Source organism: Leiobunum rupestre, chromosome 2 (assembly GCF_980474605.1).
Source record: "Leiobunum rupestre chromosome 2, qqLeiRupe1.1.hap1, whole genome shotgun sequence".
NCBI classification, from domain to species: Eukaryota; Metazoa; Arthropoda; class Arachnida; order Opiliones; family Sclerosomatidae; genus Leiobunum; species Leiobunum rupestre.
Window position 1 is genome coordinate 46,106,658 of NC_143385.1, and position 19,819 is coordinate 46,126,476.

At 35.0% G+C, this 19,819-nt stretch overlaps 1 protein-coding gene across 1 annotated transcript; it reads right to left on the reverse strand.

Moving 5' to 3' along the window:
* Nucleotides 1–238: 238 nt before the first annotated feature.
* LOC149957618 (uncharacterized) lies at nucleotides 239–8,151 on the reverse strand. Its single transcript, XM_090164858.1, has 2 exons — nucleotides 7,875–8,151; nucleotides 239–957 (listed from the first exon to the last, which is right to left on the reverse strand). Exons 1-2 carry the CDS (start codon nucleotides 7,969–7,971, stop codon nucleotides 317–319), a joined length of 738 nt encoding a protein of 245 aa, XP_090020984.1. The 5' UTR covers nucleotides 7,972–8,151; the 3' UTR covers nucleotides 239–316.
* Between the last annotated feature and the right edge of the window lie 11,668 nt (nucleotides 8,152–19,819).

Sequence of the window (19,819 nt, forward strand, 5' to 3'; positions counted from 1 at the left end):
TTTACTATTTGAAAATGAGGCAGAATAGAAGCTAATCAAAAAATCGTGTCAAAATTGTCATTCTCCCTAAATCTAAATACTACATATTTTTTTGGAAAACCTGATACATTTAATACATTTTGGTATCAGAGCGTTTTTAACCTAAGTGAAAACCAATCTTCAGACTTATAGCAGAAAATAATGCAAACCATACAAACTCTAAACGAGGATATACATTTTCGACAGTGTCCATTTCAATTTAGTCCAAATTTTGTGATACTTTCTGAACAAATTATCTGAAAGCCCCTTTTCATTACTATTGCAAAATCATAAATTATTACGAAGGTTCCGGTTCTCCACCAGCGTCAGCCGGTTGATCGCCGTTATCAGGGTAGTCTCCACCTCCATTATCTAAACCTCCATTGTCTCCACCTCCACTGTCTGCACCTCCGTTGTCTCCACCGTCGTTTTGGTAATAATAGGTGTAGGTCTGACCTAAGGCCTCATTGATAATCTCAATCAACGAGTTTAACAAATCCTGGTTACTTAGAGCATTTCCGAAGTCACCCGTGAAACCGTTTATACCGTCTACTGGTATAACTTGTTGCTGTCCGGTTGCGGCAGTTGGCATGTAGTAGTAAATGGGTTGCATGGCGTAAGTCATCGGGTAGCCCCCGTAACCACCACCGCCACCACCTCCTCCTCCGCAACCGCACCCGCACCCCCTTCCTCTGGATCGGTAATAGCCGTAAGTGTACGCTCTCTTAACTTGGCCCATGCCCTGTCTGGCCATCTCGTTCATGTTCCACACCAGACCGTTGTTGCCCATAGCCTTGGACAGTCGAACCGAAAAGAAATATATTTTCCGCCATGCGTTGACGTGAGGGTCCTTCGACAAACTTATCTGCCGTTTGGTCCTGTTTGATGGATGTCCTTCTTGCAAACTGCATTTGGATACGAACTCCGTTGATGTTTCACCTACATTTAAAAAAGGATAAAATGTTTGGACATTTTACGGCTAGTTATTGTGGGGCTAGTACTTATTGGGAAAATAATTAGGGGTAGTACTATAAGGGATAGCAATAAAGGAGATGGTAATTGCGAGGGGTAAGACAGTCTCAGATAATCTGTACACCGAGTTCGTGCATTTAGCACTGTTAAAGGTTCATATTTTCAAGAGTTCGTGAGTTCCATTTAGTACTGTCAAAGGTACGACAGTGTACACCGAGTTCGCAGAGTGTCTTACCCCTCGGGTAATTGTTGGAGTAGTTAGTTTGGTAGTAGCAATCGTGGGGTGGTAATAATGGGTTAGTTGTTGTGGTTTTTATAATAAAGTAATTGTGTTGGTTTTAATGGTGGGAATAGCAATTGTGTTGGGAGTTACTGCTTGGTATTGTTATGTGGGTTTAGTACTATTAATCGTGGGGATAGTAAATATTTAAAAGAAAGAGCATCATTTTTCTATGTAAACTAACGCACTGATTTTTACTTAGTACATTAGTTCGTAAAATCTTAGACCTTTTGAATTCATGAGCGTACTTTTGTTTAAAAATTGCGCCACGACCGACAAATAGCGCCATCTAATCACTGCGGATGTGTATTATTCATAAATGAGGACCACATTTGTAATTTAGGTGACATTGATTTGGAATATAGTTTATTCAAGTTTAGAAGATATTAATAATAGTTACATTTATAATAAATTAAAAATTGTTCACGATGAAATGGTTAATATAAATAACATTTACAATAAAAATCAAAATTTATATATTCATTGCATTCTAAATGTATAAAATATTTAATATGTTTATGTATTATTTCATTAAATTTTAATTATAGAACAATATTAAATATTAATACACTTTTTTAAATATGTTAAATTATGTATAATAAAATAATTTGTACTGTTCTTAAAAGTAATACTATTAGTGGCCCACAGATGGCAGATATGACCCATTCAACCAAATTTTAAAAAGAACAGATTCTATCAATCTATTTAACTATATATTTTATTTCTATTTCTCAAATAAAGTTATTAAAGTAAAAATATACATTAGAAAGGTTTAATTTAATTTATTTGACTTATACACCACAAAAACAAATTTATTATAGATAGCTCCAGTGCTTCTAATGTTTCCTTGGTTTTTTAGTTTATTAATTTAGTGGTGCCCAAACGTTTTTTTTTAATCCCGTTACCCTGTTAATTATCGTCTGCTTCCCCAATTCTATACATGAGCTTCCAAAATCCGCTGCAACGTAAATCGTCTATTTAGGTTAATGTTTACGCTACGTGGTTAGACTAAACATGAAGATTCTGTTAACAGGCTTTTACCACTTAAAATATCTTTTCAAATGAATCCAGTGGTACTTCTGGAACCCCAGTTTGGAACACACTGGATTGTGTAATGAGATTCAGGCAGGGGTGGCTGAAGGGCCGGGCAACCCGGGAAACTGCCCGGGGCGCCAGTTTGAGAGGGGCGCCGAAATTTAGTTGCGCGCCTTTTGGTTTACCAAGAATTGGATTTGTTTATTAAAAATTTAATGTAAGCATAGCATAATTTGAAAAATCCTTAGCTAATTAGAAATACAAATCGCTTTCCCAACGAAAATGTCCAACATCATCGACGAACGTTTTTTCTCTACTATTTACTTTGACGGATAAGGCATTTTCCTGGTATTTTCGTTATAAACCAGAGTATATAATATGAAGAAGAAAAAGTGATTGGGCGATACTACAACAATAGAAGGAAGCCGAAAGGAATACAGTACTTTAATGTACTTGCTTGCTATTTCGTTGTCGTTTATCCAGCTTTATGATAAATAAACTAGCAGGCCATCTTCAAGAATTCTTTTTGTTTTTTAGGCTCTTATGAACCGGCATTCAATCTACTAAAATGCATTTAAACCATTTTCGATGGCTAGTTCCAAAGATAGGGAATAACATAGGATTGGCCGGTTTTCAAACCACGGGGGGCTCGCATCCACGATGATATTGTATGCGCGATTGGTGAAAGCGCCACATTCGCTTTATGGATGATGGAGTTTATCGCCACATTCGCTTAATGGATGATGGAGTTTATGGCCACATTCGCTTTATGGATGATGGAGTTTATCGCCACATTCGCTTTATGGATGATGGAGTTTATCGCCACAAGACGTTTGATGCGGCGACGCGACGCGAGAGTGCGCCAGTTAAGATTCTTAAGTACTTGTGAGATACTGATGTCCCACGAGTACCCGACCGATGTGGCAAAACGGACGGCCTTTCGTTGAACCATTTCGAGTTTGTGGGTTTTCGCCGTGGTGTGAGGGGACCACACGGCTGACGCTTTCGTGGGAAAGGAATAGCCGTGGAGGGTTCGGCTAAGGAAGCCGAGAGCTCGGTGGGCCCTATAGACCGTCATAAAAACGTGGACATCCCAGGAGAGCGTGGCAGTTAAAGTAACACTGAGATACTTGAACTCTTGAACGTGATCGATGGCCGTGCCTTCAACTTGGTACCCGAAGGAGGTGGGTTTAAACCCTGGGCGGTGAAGGCTTAGCACTTTTCATTTTTTGGAGTTTAGTTTCAGCTTCCAGTGGCAGCTCCAGAGCATGATTTGGTCGAGGTCCAGCTGCAGGGTGACGTGATCGCCAGGGCAGCAAATTGCTCGAGACAGGGCGACGTCGTTGGCGTAAATGGACAAACGAGAGAATACACCAGAGCCTACGTCATTGACACAAATTGTGAAGAGAAGAGGGCAAAGTACTGGGCTCTGTGGTAGACTGAAGTGACGGGATACCAATCTGACCCGGCACCAGGAAGGACTACACGGAACTCATGCCCCCCCAGGTAGGAGGCTAGCCACCGTAGAGTGGGGTCGCGTAAACCGTAGCTATCTAGTTTCGAAAAAAAAAGGGTTATGAGGCATCGTGTCAAATGGCTTTCTGAAGTCTAGGAAGACCACATCCACTTGGGGGGCGGTCTCCAGACCGGTTCACCAAGCGTCCACGCTGGAGAGGAGCTGGCTTTCGGTACTGTACCCGCAGCGGAAGCCGTGCTGGGCTGGAGTAATAGCATTATGGAGCTCCAAGTGGGTTGTGACGGAGGAGGTGACAACGTGCTCAGCAACCTTTAGGAATCGGCGTTATATTGGTGCGCTTCCAGTCCTGGGGGAGTGTGGCCGTGGAGAGCGAGCAAGCAATCATGTCCGCCACCGGAGAGGCAAGCGGAGATAGCTTCAGTATCGCTAATCAGGTGCGGGGGGGGGGCAGTCTAGGTGGTGAGGGGAGAGCCGGCAGAGTGAATTGAAATAAGTCGTGGTCCCCGAGACCTGGGCTGTGTATCACGTCGCCGAGACCTGGCCTGTGTATACCGTCGCCAACTACCCCTGCGGGAGACGAGAGCGCTAAGTCGAGAATGCTTTCACAGGAAAACGTAGTTCTGGTAGCACTAAGAACGTGCTGCGTGTAGTTGCACGAGAGCACAGTGCACAAGAACTTCGAATCGAGAGTTAAAGGGGTTTGTAACAGATCCCAGTCTATGGATTTAAAGTAGAAATCGCCAACTACTAGGATATCAGAGACACACTGGGACAGCTTTTCAAGTAAGGCGTTGACCCGGGCGGAATACGACTTATTGGACGAGGGGGGACGGCTCAAGTAATTTTTTTCACCCGGGCAAGATGGATTTTTGGCGCCCCTGTTATTTTGAAACTAAATTAAACTACCCCCCCCCCCCCGTAAAAAAACATTACCGTGTCCTTGTTATAAATTTACGGTTTTCATAACAATAAATAATCCCTTTTATCACTTTCTAAATACTTTGTGTAAACATATTTATAGCACAGTCAAGTTGTATTGGAACCCGGATAAAAATGGGTAAAAGCAACTCTCAACAGTTTTGGGTTCTAAATGGTCTCCTTATCATTTAAAAAAAATTATACCACTTTATGCGAAGGGGAACATGTCTAAAAATGGCTGCCATTTTGTCTATTTTTAGTTTTTTGACGTTCTTGCGTGAACGATACTACATAGGCCTATAGTTCCTTTGGCAAAGTTGTGCAGACAATAATTGTCTATCGTGTCATATCTCATTTGTTACCATAGCATGAGCGCCACCTGGTGGGCATAGACTGAACATTGTGTAACAACCGTAATCTACCCTTTTTTTAGTTTTTTTTGACATTCTTGCGTGAACGATACTATATTAGCCAATACCTCCTATAGCAAAGTTGTCCAGAAACACATTTGCTATCGTTTGATATATTATTTGTTAAAATAGCGTAAGCGCCTCCTGGTGGGCAAATATGGAGGTAAGGTCCATTTTCGTCTGGGATTTAGTAGCATAAATGATTAATACTTTTTATTCATAATAACATTATTTTATTTATGCATTTTAGTATTATGCGCAGTTGTAAAATTTTATATAAGTTTAAGTAACTATTTTTTAACATAAATATAAAATATATTTTCGTTTCTTATAATTCTTCACAATCGGACACGTCTTCATTCGGTTAATCATTTTCTTTATAAGAGTTGAGACAGGCGATTCCGTTGCATTCACCGCACATGGCCGAACAGTTTATGCCATATTTTCGACAAGAACAAGCTTTACAGTTACTAACTTTACATCCACAAAATATAAGATGTAAAATCCTTTCCGGAGCTGGAGCTACTTCGGAACGAATAGGTTCCAAAACGTTATTATTTATTTTCCAACCCCAAAATTCGGGTTCCAAACTTTCCCCTAGCCATTCTTGGGTTTGGTAGTATACCCTTTCGATATGATTTTTTGCAGCTTGCGTCGTGGGAGGAAGCGAGGCTAATTCAAAAGATGCTTCGAAGCGAAGTTGTTGTACGTAAGAAATCTATGTTCGTGAAGAGTTTTAGTTCTAGCATTTGCACCGTAAAGTTTTAAAATAATTTCCTCTCCAGCTTTCATAAGCTCTTGACGATCTGAGTTTCTTATGTTGAAGAATTTGGCATTTTGAATTAAACTTGGATTATACACGAAAAGTTTAAGGACTTTATTCTTTCCTTTTTTATAAAATGAAGACGTAGTATCGCAACCCGAAAAGGCATGGATAAAAGGCAGAATTTCAGCTCTATCTTTTAGTTTCGTCTTCAAACTGTGGATATCTGTAATTTTGTCAGGTTTGGAATTTTTTCCAGGTCTTATCATAAAAAATCCTTTTTTTTTTACAATAATATATTAGCAAAACCATTATATCCGTGTCGTCAGCAACAATAAATACGTGGTTATTTCTTCGTTTCAGTCCCAACGAAGTTGTTATTACTACAGTATCTGCGTTAGAGGGAGCGTGAGTGACATTAATTTTAGCCTTCACCAATTCCGTAGTGAGTTATTTTACGAGTGCCCTTTTGTTGTTCAAGTTTGAGAGAAAATCACTTTGAGGTACTGAGCAAAACAGTTCTGGTTTAATAACTATATCTGGAATATTTTTGGCCCTCTTTAGGTGTTCTTTCGACTTCGTACTTCTGTGTTCTAAATCATAGCCGTCAAATACTACTGTAATATTCGAATTATTTGATCCGTGGTGATATTTTAAGTAGTGAATGTACTGTTCTACAATATTGGAGTAAGTTGAAGGTCGGTGCCAAACAACTTTGTATAGTAAATGCCCTCCATTAATCACATAGATGTTATTAATATTGTGTATGACCGAATTAGTTGGAGTTTCAAGTTTATCTAGTTCCTTTAAAAGATTAGACTTGGTGGTTTTTCTCAAGTACCCATCAACAAAATTTAGGGAGGGAATGAAGCCAGTACGTATTTGAAACATTCCTTTAAATCTTCTGTAGTTGTGTTAGTACAAATAATACGATTGAAAAGCTGTGAATGGTTGATAGGGACCTTTCCCACCAGGAGGCGCTTACGCTATTTTAACAAATAATATATCAAAAGATAGCAAATGTGTTTCTTGATAACTTTTCTATAGGAGGTATTGGCCAATATAGTATCGTTCACGCAAGGACGTCAAAAAAAAACTAAAAAGTTGTAGATTTCGGTTATGTTACACATGTTCAATCTATGCCCACCAGGTTGCGCTCATGCTATGTTAACAAATGAGATATGACACGATAGACAATTATGGTCTGAACAACTTTGCCAAAGGAACTATAGGCCTATGTGGTATCGTTCACGCAAGAACGTCAAAAAACTAAAAATAGACAAAATGGCAGCCATTTTTAGACATGTTCCCCTTCACATAAAGTGGTATAATTTTTTTAAATGATAAGGAGACCATTTAGAACCCAAAACCGTTGATAGTTGCTTGTACCCATTTTTTTCCGGGTTCCAATACAACTTGACTGTGCTATAAATATGTTTACACAAAGTATTTAGAAAGTGATAAAAGGGATTATTTATTGTTATGAAAACCGTAAATTTATAACAAGGACATGGTAATGTTTTTTTACGGGGTGGGGGGTAGTTTAATTTAGTTTCAAAATAACAGGGGCGCCAAAAATCCCCCTTGCCCAGGTGAAAAAAATTACTTGAGCCGGCCCTGGATTCAGGTCTAGTTTTGTGCAGATAATAGTAAAATATCAGTGACCCGCAGATGACCGAAAAGTGTTACCAGCTCTAGCCTCTACCAGCTCGACAGCTAAGAGTTTGGCTTAATACTTTTAAGCTAAACATTGTAAATTTTTCTAATACTTGGTTTAAGACTTAATTAAATAGAATACGATATTAATACTCTATAATCAATTATTCAAAAATTATCAGAACTTTATTAGAAGAAACTTACTTTAACGACTTTAAATACAAAAATTAAATGGTCGTAGTGGAATTATAATTAAAGAAGACAAAGGTCATTGTACCAATGCCATATAAAGGAGAAGCCAAAACTTCGTCATAAAAGGAAATTCTAAAATAATTTAAAACTTACCTTGCGTTGGATGGTAGCTGAATACGAAAAGCAAAAGCAAACTGTAAAAACATTTCCATCGACGCGAGTTCATCGGAATACACTTTCGAGAAGTCATTCGCAGATCCGATCTAGACGACAGCGCGATCACGAAATTAACATAATTTTCGAATTTGAATGCAGCCTTTTTGATATAACATTTGCAGTCAGGTTTGCTCTCTTCTTGATGATTTTTTACGTAATTCAAATATAGTAATGACTTTTAGTTCAATAACGAAGAAACGAAAAACAGCTTGTGTAATCATACGCCGTCCTGCGTTCTTCGAACAATCTTTTTCAAGAGCGGGTAAAAGTAGTTTATGCGATTCTGTCGTGACTGCGAACTATGGGGCTCCATTGGTCGTACGCACTACGCAGAACGAAACTTTACAGTCCTTGACATTGTTGTATCAGTGGTAGAAATCACGATTATACAAATCAGATAACGTTTCTATCTATTGGTCGTTTCTTAGTGCTTAAAAGGACAACCACACTGATGGTTTTTTTAACCCTGGATTCATTCACCATTTAAACGGTGATATATCCTCCTAATTTCCATCAGATTAGTTTGTTTGCAAGAATTTTAAGGATTTCCTATTGTAAAATATTTATACATATGTAAAATCTATAAGAAAATCTACCACGATATTAAAAAATGCCTAAAAACCTCCCGTGAAATTCATAAATGATCCAAAATGTCCAATGATCTGAAAATGCCTAGAAATCTCTAATGATTTTAAAGTCAACCATACATAATCTTCCATGATATGTTAATTGTCCAAAAGTATCCACCAGCGCCGAACATTTTGATATATTTGAAATTAACACGTAAGCTGTAGTCAACTTACGATACACCCGGGCACTGCAAGTGGCGAAAATGAATAATTAGCTATAAGAGAGATGAAGTTAACTATAAATTCTAAATTAAATTTTACGTAATGTATCCCATATTTTCCACAACTCCACTACTTGTTTCGTTTTGCGAAACTCGTGTCACTATAATTTCAAACGTTTTGGAGAACGGTTGCTTTAAATCTCCAGACTAACGATGGTTCTCAATTTCCAGATCAACGGTGGCTTTAAATCTCCAAACTAACGATGGTTCTCGATTTCCAGATCAACGGTGGCTTTAAATCTCCAGACTAACGATGGTTCTCAATTTCCAGATCAACGGTGGCTTTAAATCTCCAGACTAACGATGGTTCTCGATTTTCAGATCAACGGTGGCTTTCAATCTCCAGACTAACGATGGTTCTCAATTTCCAGATCAACGGTGGCTTTAAATCTCCAGACTAACGATGGTTCTCGATTTCTATATCAACGGTTGCTTTAAATCTCCAGACCAGCGATTGTTCTCAATTTCCAGCCCAACGGTTGAAATAATTTTCCAGGTCAACGGTTGATATAAATTTCTAGCCCAAGCGTTGACTTACACTTCTAGTACAAGCGTTGATTTACACTTGTAGACCAACGGTGGATTTAAATTTCTTGACCAACAGTGGATTTACATTTCTAGACCAATGGTTTATTTAAATTTCTAGACCAACGTTGTTTCGTCCTCGTTTTTGGCAGTGCTATTATTTAATTTGTAAGGAGTAAAACACCTTTAAACTTTTAATTTTATACGATAATTAATCATTTATTTTACGACTAAAACTACAAGCAAACACGTACAAAATATATATGTAATAAATAAATAAAATGTTATTAAAGTCAAACATCAAAAACCGTCATTTAACACACACTACCACTAAATAAAAAAATCCAATTTTCTAATGAAATACTGTGCTTTTAGAGCTGTATATAATTTTAAATATTGGTCTGTAAATTTTTTATCTCTTTGGATTGTCCAATTACCTTTTCAAAAGAAAGGCTTCGACTTAATATGTCTACAGAAGTTATATAGATTGTTCTGAAAAAATTATAACTTGAACTTCTCGAAATATTTCAAGGTTTTTTAAAAGTGTATTATTTCAACTGAAGAATGACCATGTTGAGATGATTTTAAGGGGTTATTAACAATTACTTCGTGATCTAACAGTTACCTCCTTAACCCTAAAAAAACAATCAGCCCGGCATCTCATTGGTTCCCTTAGACTAACTACATCCGCCGCGATTGAAGTGAACATGATGCCCACGATAGTCGCAACATAGCCATTGTTCCTAAAAGAAGAGGGTGCTGTGGTAGTACAAGGGTTGTATTTCTTCTTCGGTGCAAGGTAATGGAAAACAGCGTACGATTCCGCTAATCACGCAACGGCACTGCAAACATCGACCGGAATGAGAGGGAATAACTTCGTCCACCTCATAGGTCCCTCCAGCAGCCTCGCACGCTGGGTAACAAAAAATAACATCGAAATTTAAAATTAAATTATTTTAATGAAACATTTTTTATCTACCTTTGACTTCATTTATTTCGTCTTTGTTTGAATTTGTGCCATTCTCTTTAATTTTAAAGGTAGTTTCTTGTGGTTTTATTTTAGCTGCAATAACATAGTTCATTTCAAACTTCAGAATAGAACAAAAAAGTAATAGCTGTTTTGGTAAAAATATTTTAAAATAGTAGTGAAGAAAATCAATAAAAATTTCATTAATTTGCTCGTATATGGGGCGAAATGGTTAACAATAGAAATAATAATAAAAATAATAATCAGCTAAGCTAATACCTAGGCACCACCAACTTGTGACTTGTAAAAGCAAATACCAGTGGCAGGGGTAGGAGGGTGGAGACAAGCCCTTTATGCCACACGAGCAGACCTCAAGTTTTTATCGAAAGGAGAAACCGAAGATATGTGGAAAACCCCTAATAAAGATAATTCTTTGTAAAAGTTAAAAGCTATAAAACATTCTGTAATGAATAACAAAACTCTAATGAAGCAGATGTTAGCGGGCCAATACTGTCCTGTCTTTGGGACAAACAATTAACACTAGAAGGAGTTACAATTCTCAATCCTGTTGTTAAGAATGAGCCACTCACGGCATTCGTAGATTGGGCAACAGCCGTTGTAGAGTTCCGCGACGACGCAGTCCGAAGAAGGCTTTCCCGGACATTTGATGACGTTGCACATGATATTGCCTCGGAAGCAGATGCATGGTTGGCAGAAATCCGAACTGTTGACTGGACTTCCGTGGCGGTACGCGATCTTTCCATACCAGCAAGGCTCTTCTTCAATTTCTACACCGTAAAAAGCAGGATAAATTTCACGCTTTACTTAAATCACACTATTAAAAAACGAATGGTTTTGTTTATAAGCAAAAACGTTTGTTAGGAAAAAATTGTATGAGGCGAAGATCGTCATATATGGATTTTCTTACCGGGCCAACGTTGCCAGACGTACGATAATTATCGTACAATTATCGTACAAGGCGATAATTTCAAGATAGTTTTTGGGCTAAGAATAATTTTGATAAATCAGCAGTACTGGATTTACCATTAGGCACGCTACGCAAGCGCCTAAGGTGGCACAATTCTAAGGGCCGCAAATTTCTGGGCCTGGGGTAGAAAATTTCCTTCTGTGTGTTTTTCATATAAATTTGAAGAGCGCCATTTTCATTATTGCCTAGGGCAAAAAATTTGTAAATCTGGCCCTATAAATAAGCCTAAGCTTGAGATTATGTATAATATTTTACGAATTGGCACTGAAAGCGTTTTTAACTAAAACTATTAATGTTTTAGTCCTGATTTTTTCAACAGGCTGAACTTTATTAAAAAATTGTAATTTTGACAACTCGACCAACATTTTAATGGATGATAAAATTGGCAAATAAGTAGATAAGTCCATAATGAAAAGGGATAATAAAGCTAAACCCTAAACAAATTTGAAGTATTTAAAAACTTACTAATAGCTCGTACCGATAGGTCTTCGAGCAAACAAAAACGCGAAACTCGGACCAAATAGATCGTCGAGTGAATAATTGAATTAAATTAAATAAAATGAAATAGCCAGAAAATCCAACGGTAGACCGGTTTCGTCCTATTTGGGACTCGTCAGTACCGTGCGGGAAATCTGGCTTGCGACTATAGCACCGATTAGAGAAACTAAGCCTAAATATTAAAAATTTCAAAACGAGTTGCATAGCAACGGAAAGCCGAATAGGGGGAGAGTGGTGGAGATTAGTAAATACGTAATGTTAAGTTAAATGGAACCACCTATGGACTGCATTGTAAAGGATGATAAAATTGGCGAATAAGTAGATAAGCCCATAATGAAAAGGGATAATAAAGCTAAACCCTAAAAAATTTGAAGAAATTTAAAAACTTACTAATAGCTCGTACCATTTACAACCAATTTTTAGGTGCATGATAATGTCGTTCTGAACTTGATAATTTTATTGCCTTGGTACGATAATTTGATTTTCACGAACTGGAAACGCTGATTTGATATTAGCAGTTCTTCGCTTAAATATGTTTTATCAATAGCGCAATAAAAATTTTGAGCCTTGATGCGGTGGACTCATCCTGGATTGGACGATAAATTAAATAACTTCTAAATAAATATTTTTCTGCAGGTCCTCATAACGACGTTAGTCGCCAAAGTACGATGAAGTTGTTCAATTACAATTAATTTTTTTTATTTTAGGTTTAATTGTATTTATTTATATTTATATGCCGGTCGGTTTTAAATTTTTAGGGGGGAAGGAGCTTGCTTTTCGAAATCTAAAAATCATCTCAACAAAGTCATTCTCGCGAAGTATAAATAAGGCATTTTTATTATCAAGTTAATAACAGATTTTATTTAAATAAGGGTCAATTAGTGGTTCCCCCATAAATTAAAGTAATGTTACCTTTAGTGACGTCATGAGTGGCTGTTTCGTTGGAATGTGGTATAGAAGCTGATTCAACAGTGATGAAAATCCCTGAAAAACCAATGTCTTTTGAATCTCTGTATATCACGATTATAAGCCATTAGCAAGTAAATAAAATTTTGGAAATACACTAAATGTACCAAGTGAACAAAAAAATAATAGAAAGTTTAAACAAAGCTCTCTTCGTCAAAATGTTTGTATATTTTTACTACAAGGTTTTTTTTTAGATTATATAAAGTAATCTGTTTTTATAGGAAACTATAAAAAATTGTTTAATATTTTCTAAAAGCTCGATATATATTCATAAAAAATATAGTTCGAAATTTATAGAAGTAAAATTCTGGATTATTTTTCTATACACTTCTATAGAACGTCTATAGAACATTTTTAATGGCTGCTATGGTAGTTTACTTAATCAAAATTGGTAATCATTCCATATATTATACATAAACGTTGATTTTTTTCAAAAAAATAGGACAAGATTTCTATATAATTACTGAAGAAACATTTTAAGGGCTGACATTATATTTGATAAAACAAAAATTTCTTAAATTTTTATAGATTATAAAGAACATTCGATTATTTTTCATAATGCTTTTATAAACCTAAAATTACACAAGTTTCTATAAATTTTAAAGAAATTTTTGCGAAAATGATTGCGAATGCTAGTTGTTTCGTAGCGCGTCTGCAGTGCACAGTGGAATTCAAGGCATTACTAACGTCGAATGCTTAACCTCTTTACTAAGAACTGTTTCTACAACACTGTCGTCAAGGCTAAACCTTGGTTTCGCCTGACCAATAAAACTTTCAATCGACCATAATTAGATTACGAGGATTATTGAAGAATAAATTTATATTTTCAATAAATATTTTTTTATTTATTTAAATGTTTCTTGCGCAGTTTTAACAAATTAATAATTGCTTACCTGCAAGAAAGCAGATACACGACGCTACAAATATATTCCTTTGTTGGGTATCCATCTTGAGTTTATATTTCTTGGACTATATATGAAATTTGCGAAGCTCGTCAAGTTCCGTGGCTCTGTCGAACAAATGAACACTTTGATGTCCTCCGAGGTATTACCTTTTTTTGTTTACATTTAACTAACCTCAAAAAATCACAAATGACCGACGATGAGCTAGTTCTTCGTCATCCTTTTTTTAATTCTCGTTCTTTTAAAAGGTACCAAATCCGGTCTTCAACACGCACTAAAAGAACCAAAAGTTTAGTTCACATTTGTCTCCAAGAAGTTTCACGTAGAATTTTGACTTCGAAATTACTTCAAAAACCTAAAATATGAGGTTCAAGATTAATAATTAGTTTAATCGACCTTAAAAGTAATAGTTATTTAATTGACTACCAAAAATTAGTCATGAAGTATCATGTCTCTTGCATTGAATTTTATATTTTATCAATTTACTACTTCAAAAATTAAAAATCAAAAATTAATTTTTTTTATAATTCAGATATTTGATATTGTTATACAATAAATTTACTTTTCTGAAGCTATATGCCATATATTTTATATTGTCATGCAATAAGTTTACTGTTCTGAAGCTATGTGCCAGATATATAATATTTTTATACAATAAACTTACTTTTCTGAAGCTATATTTCATATAATTGATATTTATTTACTATTAATTTACTTTTCTGAGGCTTTATTCCAGATATTTTATATTTTTATACAGTTAATTTACTTTTCTGAAGCTCTATTCTAGATATTTGATATTGTTATACAATAAATTTACTTTTCTGAAGCTATATGCCATATATTTTATATTGTCATGCAATAAGTTTACTGTTCTGAAGCTATGTGCCAGATATATAATATTTTTATACAATAAACTTACTTTTCTGAAGCTATATTTCATATAATTGATATTTATTTACTATTAATTTACTTTTCTGAGGCTTTATTCCAGATATTTTATATTTTTATACAGTTAATTTACTTTTCTGAAGCTCTATTCTAGATATTTGATATTGTTGTACAATTATTTTACTTTTCTGAAGCTATATGCCCGAATTATTTTTCTGAAGCTATATGTCAGATATTTGATATTGTTAAACAGTGAATTTATATTTTTAGTTTTTTTTACCACTAGTGAAATTGCTTTGAAACACAATTTGTTTAAGGGGGCAAAAGTTCGAGGAATAGCTATCGAGGAATAGCTGGAAACGGGCCCACAAATCCTAAGAAAGGGGGCTCAGAAAATTAAGGATTAGTGATTTGGGGGGGGGGGTAACTTTATAAGTTTATAGAAGAAACAAAACATTTTTCCAGCTATAGAAAATAAAAAAGTGATCAAAATATTTCTAAAGGTTCCCAAAAACAAATAAAAAGAGGCCTGACATACTACCTTACAAATACGTCAAGCCCCTGATTTCCAAACGGCAAAAATACTTACCCAATCTGACAGAAAAACAGATTTCTTGTAAAATTGACGCACACTTAGCTTATCTAAAAACAGTCTGTTCAAAATAAATCTTAAAAATTAACCATCTTTTTAGAATTCTATATCCAATAGTCTAAAGATAGTTCTATGGAAACGAACTTGACTTATTTTAGTTTAAAATGTTGGTGGATTCTATAGACATTTGATAAATTTTCTATAGCATTGAACGAATACGAGATGACATACGGTTAGAGAAACGAAACATAAGATTTTCCCTAAAGGGTTTCCTAAATATGAACAAAACCACGTGTGTATTCTTAAAGAATAAGAAGGACAGGTAGCGGACCTTCGGGGAAGGTGAAGAACTGGATTGCGTCTCGCAGATATTTATGAGAATAAATAAATAGAGCCAGAGGTGATCCTATTTAAAAATTGGAATAAAACAAGATGTCACACAATCCCCCTTATTTATTAATGATATTTTAAATAATAAAATAAAAATTTTGAACAAATTTCCAATCATTTTGTACATTAACTTAATACACCCAAGAGGAATTATATCGAAAATAAAGTTTTGGAATTAAGGTAGTGAAACGAAAACGCCTTAATTTTAATACGTTTATAAAATTTAAAACATCTATAGGAAATGCAAATGCCCAGTTTCCCAATGAAATAGGCTAGATTCAGTAGACTAAATTTATTTTTACCTTAAATATTTTAATCACCAGGAGAATAGACGGTTAAAAAAAAAGCTAATAAAATAATAATACCCAGGTTAGAGTCTATTTGATCGATTCCCAAATGATCGAACGGGTCCCATTTGATCGAATTTCCATTTGATCGCGTTGCATTTGATCGAATGGCATTTGATCGAACGAAATTTGATCGAAAGCTACTGTAGGGTAAAACTACTAGTTTTTGGGAGTAAATTGAAAAGGCAACATCTAGTCAGAATGAGATACAGTAGACTGTATGAATAATAATTATTTCTTTAAACTGTACTAAAGAAAAATAATATACAGAAAAAAACCTGAGCGCAGTGACGTAGAAAACAAAATATTCTCTCGGACATAATTAATAGAAAGACCTATTAAAAAAACAAACTCTGTACCTAATTTTTAGCAATAGAAGGGCCGTGAACGTGGTCAGACCCCTCGTATACAACGGTGCATACGCGCCTACGGCCCGCGTACATCAACCTAACCTAACCTAACCTAACCTGACCCTATTTATATATATCAAAAACAACGGGCCGTTATCGTCGATGTCATAAAAAATTTCATCATATAGTGTCTAAAGTAAAAATATCTTCATCTTTGTGGCTTAATACAGTTAAAGCAAAGAATTATTCCATCGTTATTCCTTCTGCACTTAAGCAATTTATTATTCCATCATTATTCCTTCTGCACTTCATATTGACATTCGGTAAAATAAAAACATACCAACTGGTACTATAAATACTTTTGAATTCGATCAAATAGTATTCGATCATTTGAAGGTTCGATCTTATGAAATAAATGACAAATGGGATTCGATCAAATGGAATTTCGATCAATTGCAACGTATAATGATGGACTTTCGATCACATATTTTTCGATCAAATGGACCAACATCAATACCCAAGGCACCACCTTCCCAAAGGAAGGTTTTGTTTAAAAAAGGGGCATAAAACAAATAATTATTTTCAATATATTTTTCCGTTAAAATTCGTTTTTTGAAAGTTGATCACCGCAGCGTCTGCAATAACAAATCCAAAGGCTTAGAGCTCTTTTAAACGTTAATTTTGGCTTAGTTTCAAATTAGACGTCCAACGGTTTTTTGTTTTTTTTAAATCAAATAATTTTTATTTTCAATTTCTTACAAATTTTTGCAATAAGAGGGCCAAGTCAGCATGTGACTTATAGCCCTAGCAAACAAAAATAAAGCTGTTATTATCTTTTAACTGTTTTATTTTGATACATGATGGTTTTCTTTTCTATTTCAGATAGTGTTGTAAATTGGAAAATTTTCCGCAGAAAATTTCCCGCTCGGAAAATATTCCGGAAAATGACCGAGGCCTTTTTCCCGGTAAATTTTCCGTATTTCTCCGTAAAAAAATAAAAAGGTTTTCATTCCATGATAAGTCTATTTTATTGTTTGCAAATTTAAATAAAGCGGCATGTTCGCCTAATTTTTCGATTATAAAAGTAAAACTAAACCTCTAGTTTAAACTGATTAACAATGTAACACTATTAATGTTTTGTAGTATGTTTACTGTTATTTAGACATTTAATATCGATAAAAAGTTAAAAACATTAAAAACCCTTAAAAAGTAATTTATGTTTCAATTTTTATTTTTCCGATTTGCGGAAATTTTTCCGCATTTTATTTTTCCGGAAAATTAACAACACTAATTTCAGATTATTAAAAATAATGATCGATAATCCATTGAAGTTTACAAACAAATATAAGATATCAAATGACTAAGATCCGATCGTGAATATGTTTTGAAGGGCAGCCACGTTTATTTATTTAAACATAAAAATCTTAAATGCACATGCGTGCACTTGGATCTAAAGCAAACCAATCACGGTGTCCCTTCCCTCTAAGATTTCCTCTAGACCCAGTTTTCGATGGTTACAATATTTGAATGTTTTTTTATTCGTCTATGGTGGATAAATGAATAGAAAATTGTGATTAGAATTAGTAAATGTATAATCAAGTACTTAACTCAAATATACGAAACATAGGACATCCGTTTTCCACGGGAAGCGGAACTTTTCATTAAAACTTGCCTGTGGAGATAAAGTACTCGGCACTTTTGCTTCGTAGCCAGAGTAGCTGGTCTGATCTGTGAAGCTGGCTAAAAATTTGGAACCATATCTTTAACTACCTATGATTGCTTATTTTATCTAAATCTTCAACGATTAAAGTTAACGTGGAAGCTATTGACTAGCTTAGCTAGTAAGGCTTGCCACCGCCATCCTTAGCATCGTAACACAAATCCTTGACGACTAGGGTATTAGTTCAGTGGATTTGTACAATATAACAATAGATGGTTATTTATTGTAGGATTGGAAGCTATTGTGTGATCAGTTTCTTTCGATAGGAAATCCAAAAAAGACGCGGATTCTATTCCTGTAAAAACAATTGCGTGATTTACATTTTTAAATAATTTTATAGTTGTTTAATTCAATGACAATTTCTATCATTGTTCCACTGTCATTTAAATATTCAATAATTTTTTCGATAATTGTTGAATATTCATAACTTCAAGAGCGCCTACTGAAATTTTAATGAAACAGCCGCCTTAAATACACAAAGTTCGAAGGGCCTCTTTCGTATACTATAAATACAAAATATAACCATCCCGTTTTCGACTTTCCCAGTTAAATGGTTAATGATATTTAGAATGTTAGTGCGCTCCTACCGAATCCAATATTTCAAAGCTAATATTTTGGAGTAAACGATTATCTCGATTGTCCGTTTGAAAAGAGCTGCTTAAAAATTATGCGTCTTAGGCTTAGTACTGGATTAATTCTCTTCTTCGTACTGATCTCAAGTATAATGTTATGTATTTGCAAACCAAGTAAGTACAAATCATTTTCAGGATTTGTTTTATTTAATAGTACTATATAAGTTGGTGAAAACTTCATCAGAAATCGTCCATTATTACCAATTTCGTAAAACACTCAATTATGATAAAATGAAAAATAGTGTAGATATCATGGACAGATTTGCAGAAAACTGTTCCTGTCGGTGAGATATGCGTTAATATATAAATTACTAATTATTCTGGTTAGATATTTAGTTATGCTTTCTATTTTGTACCAATTTAGTGTATAATTGTGCACCTAGGACAGATTTAGCATTTATGGTATATTTTAGACATATTAAGCTAATTATGGTTCATTTTAGAAAGATTTAGCTAATTATGGTTCATTTTAGACAGATTTAGATCATTATGGTTCATTTAGATAGATTTGTAATATTATCATATTATTTTGAATAGATTTTGCATATTTTACATAACTTTGGACAGATTTAATGGCTTTAAAAGTCGCTTGATGACTTAGGCCTAGAGTGGTGCCTAGGGTAGTAGCCTAGCTGATTTAGTATATTATTATATTATTTTGGACAGATTTAGCATATTTTATATTACTTTGGACAGTTTTAGCATATTATTAAATTACTTTGGACAGATTTAGCATATTATTAAATTATTTTGGGCAGATTTAGCATATTATTATATTATTTTGGACAGATTTCGCACATAATGTTTCGTTTTACCCATATCCGAAGTTACACTATTTATTTGGAACTTATTCGTCGTAAAACAATCCGTATTAGACAATTTTTGAGTAATACTGTACATTTAGGGAAGATTTCGGGTAGAACATTGACTTTGCATACATAAATAAAAGTTTACGAAATACAGCGAGAATTTTATATGTTATTTAGCTCAAACTGACAACAATACGGGAGAGCCGTCAACTCTATTTTACCCGACAATGAACGCAACCACGTCAGTGCACAGGTTTAAACGTCAAAACGTTGTCGACATGCACACCCAAGCTTGGCAAAGAATTTACCTTTTTACAGTGAAGATTTCCAAAGCGTTTGGCAATAATGCTTTATTGTGGGCCATCAAAGAAATGATATCGATTGGTATGGAAGGCAATGTGTCTAAATCTTACGTTTACGGCTACCGACGTTGCGGCTACGGGCGATACGGTGGATAC

Bases quoted from the DNA above. Each gene is read 5' to 3' on its own strand.
- LOC149957618 (XM_090164858.1), bottom strand. From the start codon at position 7,971: ATGACTTCTCGAAAGTGTATTCCGATGAACTCGCGTCGATGGAAATGT. The intron at 958-7,874 runs GTAAGTTTTAAA...TTTTAAATGTAG, and splicing joins CAGCTACCATCCAACGCAAG to GTGAAACATCAACGGAGTTC.